The sequence below is a fragment of the Monopterus albus genome, unplaced genomic scaffold (genome assembly GCF_001952655.1).
Source record: "Monopterus albus unplaced genomic scaffold, M_albus_1.0 scaffold1805.1, whole genome shotgun sequence".
Taxonomy (NCBI): domain Eukaryota; kingdom Metazoa; phylum Chordata; class Actinopteri; order Synbranchiformes; family Synbranchidae; genus Monopterus; species Monopterus albus.
The window spans coordinates 1-2,804 of record NW_018129680.1 but is presented as its reverse complement, the minus strand read 5'-3'; the positions used below and the strand labels follow the sequence as shown (position 1 = coordinate 2,804).

Here is a 2,804-nt window from a genome sequence, read left to right as displayed (position 1 = left end):
CTCTAGCCACGACACTAACAGCTGCTCAGGAAACGAAACATGTGTAGACAAATGCAAAACACGAGTGGCTTTTTAAATAAAAGTTAAATGTAATTAGTGCAAACTATTTTTAGCTCAATGTTTGCAGGCTCAGTTTAAACAGAGTTGATTGTTCAATGTTTTTGCTTAAAGACAGTAAATGAATCCTTAATCATCTTACTTCACAGCCTCTGCTGTACTCAGTCTGCATTATAGGTTTAGTTTCACTGAAATCCTTCAAACTAAGCAAAGGTGAAATAATCAGACCGTAAATCTTGTTAGTTTTTTTCCAACAGTGCTAGAAGTCTTTTGGTGGCAAATATTTGAGCTGTTAGCTTGAGCTCCCTCAAGGAATAAATTAAGTTTTCCTATTTAGTTGTATGTTTTCTGTTGTTTAAATGTAATTACTTGCTAAATATAATAGATATGGTGCTAAATTTAATATACAAGGTATTTCTAACTCTGTAGTAACATAACTTACAGTCTGTGCCTTATTGTTACACTTTTTAGGAATCAGAGAAATCAATATTCAGCATCCTGTTTGTGATTGTATGTGGCTTTGTACAGCAGTGGAGTGAAGAGACAACATTTGTGATGTATTAAAAAATAAAAGTCAGACTCTCCTAGAAAAAAAAACAAAAATGTGAAATTCCTCATTCTGGTTAGACCATATTTTAACTGTCTAGACAGTCATCATATAAAATCTGTATCTTTTAATTCTTTGTTCGCTTCTGCAGGAGTTAAGACCAATGAATGACCTTTCACCTTAAATACAGTATGCATATTTCAATTACCTTATAAAAGACTGTTGACTCGTTGGTCAATTCTCATAATAGTTAATATTTTGCTACTACATTTTTCACATTTAAGTGATAAGCATCCCATTTTAGAAATATTCTTCTTTTGGAAAATGCATAACTTTAAAACCAAAAACACAAGATTTTACATGTTTCTGAAAAAGGTGAATAAGGTAAATGATGTATATAAATTTTCAGGAACTACTTGAACTAAGGACATTTATTATGTGAGATAATCTGTGTTAAATAACCGAGTGAGGATGAGTAGTGGAGGATTTTGTACAGCTGCTCAACCAGCTCCAGTCACTGTGGCTCTTGAGCACAATAATAAACAGCAGAATCTTCAGTCTTCAGACTGTTCATCTGCAGATACAGCTGGTTTCTGCTGTTGTCTCTGGAGATGGTGAACCGGCCTTGGACTGACTGAGAGTAGTATATATGGCTACTGCCATCAGGATGAGTAACAGCAATCCACTCCAGTCCTTTTCCAGGAACCTGTCTGATCCAACCCATCCAAGAGCCACCAAAGTTAAATCCAGAAGCTGAACATGTCAGTTTGTGGGATTCTCCAGGCATTTTAACCACTGCTTCCGATTCTGTCAGAGTTTGACCATCAACAACTGTCAAAACACACAACAAAACATAATGTGAATTAAGATGATCACTGAAATGAAGCTTTTTTAAACTGAGATTGGCGAATCTCTTCACCTGCCCAGCAAATAGTTAACAGCAGCAGTCCTGTCCTATAGTCCATCATGTTCAACTGTGTGTCCACTGTTCTCTGTCGTCCTCTCTGCAGTCAGATAAGTAGAGGTGGAAGACATCTGAGTTATGCATTGACTCCTCCTCACAGGGAGGAGCCAGCTGGAGAAGTTTTGGATCCGGCAAAATGTGTGAATAAATATAAGTTGTAGTGTGTTACAGTTTTTCTCATTCGCTTTTGTACATTTCTCAGATCAGATCTCATGAACCTTCAACTGGCATCATATGTAGACAGAGCACATCACAATGTTACAGTTTCTGACAATGAAGTCTGCAGACACATAAGTAGAAGTGGAACACACTGAAGGTTTTGCATTGACTCCTCCTCACAGCAGAGGAAACACCTGGACTGCAGATATTTGGTGAAACTGTGGAACTCATGTTCAATGAGTCAGTCCTCTACATCAGCTATTTCTACTTTTGTCTGACACCTTTTGGTTTAATTTGAGGGAAATTTTAAAAATGTTATTCTTAGTTTAGACCTCTGACAAATTAATAAACCACCTATACACAAATTATTTGTAATATAATTAACTAGATATCAAGACTGTTTCTCCCCTGTGACAGACTGGTGACCTGTCCAGGGTGGACCCCGCCTCTCGTCCAATGTCAGCTGGGATTTTTCAGTCCAGTTTCTGTACTGCAGGTGATAGTTGGTGTGACATTGATATTTCTGTTTGAAATGTTGCTTTGGGAGGTGAAGGATTTTTATTAACGGTGATAGATGTAACATCATGAAGAAAATAATACTTGAGATTAAATTAAAACAAATACAGATCAATCCAACAAACGGTACAGATCAATGTTATTTTACAGGTGTTGAGAAAACCCAGATGTCACTGAGATCACATTGATTCTTCTTGTCGTTGGAGGTTTTTGTGCAGTTGCTCCACCGTCTTCAGCCACTGTGCTTTCTCGAGCACCGAAGTAAACAGTAGAATCTTGTGTTGTCAGGCTCTTGACCTCGAGGTACTGAGTGCTGCTCGGCACATCTTCAGTCATGATGAAACGGCTTTGAAAGGATCTGCCATAGCTAGCAGAGTTTGAACCAGTGTCCATCCACCCAATCCACTCCAGAGCTCCTCCTGGCCTCTGTCTTATCCAGTGAATGTAATAGCTTGTCATGCTATAACCAGATATGACACATGACATCTTCACTGTCTCACCAGGTCTTTTCACTCAGAGGGTGACTGGTCCAGCTTGATTTCACTCCAAACTCCTGTAAAG

At 38.2% G+C, this 2,804-nt stretch overlaps 1 gene segment (V, D, J or C); it reads right to left on the bottom strand.

The window, feature by feature from the left end:
• Positions 1 to 1,118: 1,118 nt before the first annotated feature.
• On the bottom strand, positions 1,119 to 2,579 carry LOC109953879 (Ig heavy chain V region 6.96-like). The segment is given in 2 exon segments: positions 1,119 to 1,435; positions 2,471 to 2,579. Coding segments are annotated over 2 exon segments (426 nt in total).
• Between the last annotated feature and the right edge of the window lie 225 nt (positions 2,580 to 2,804).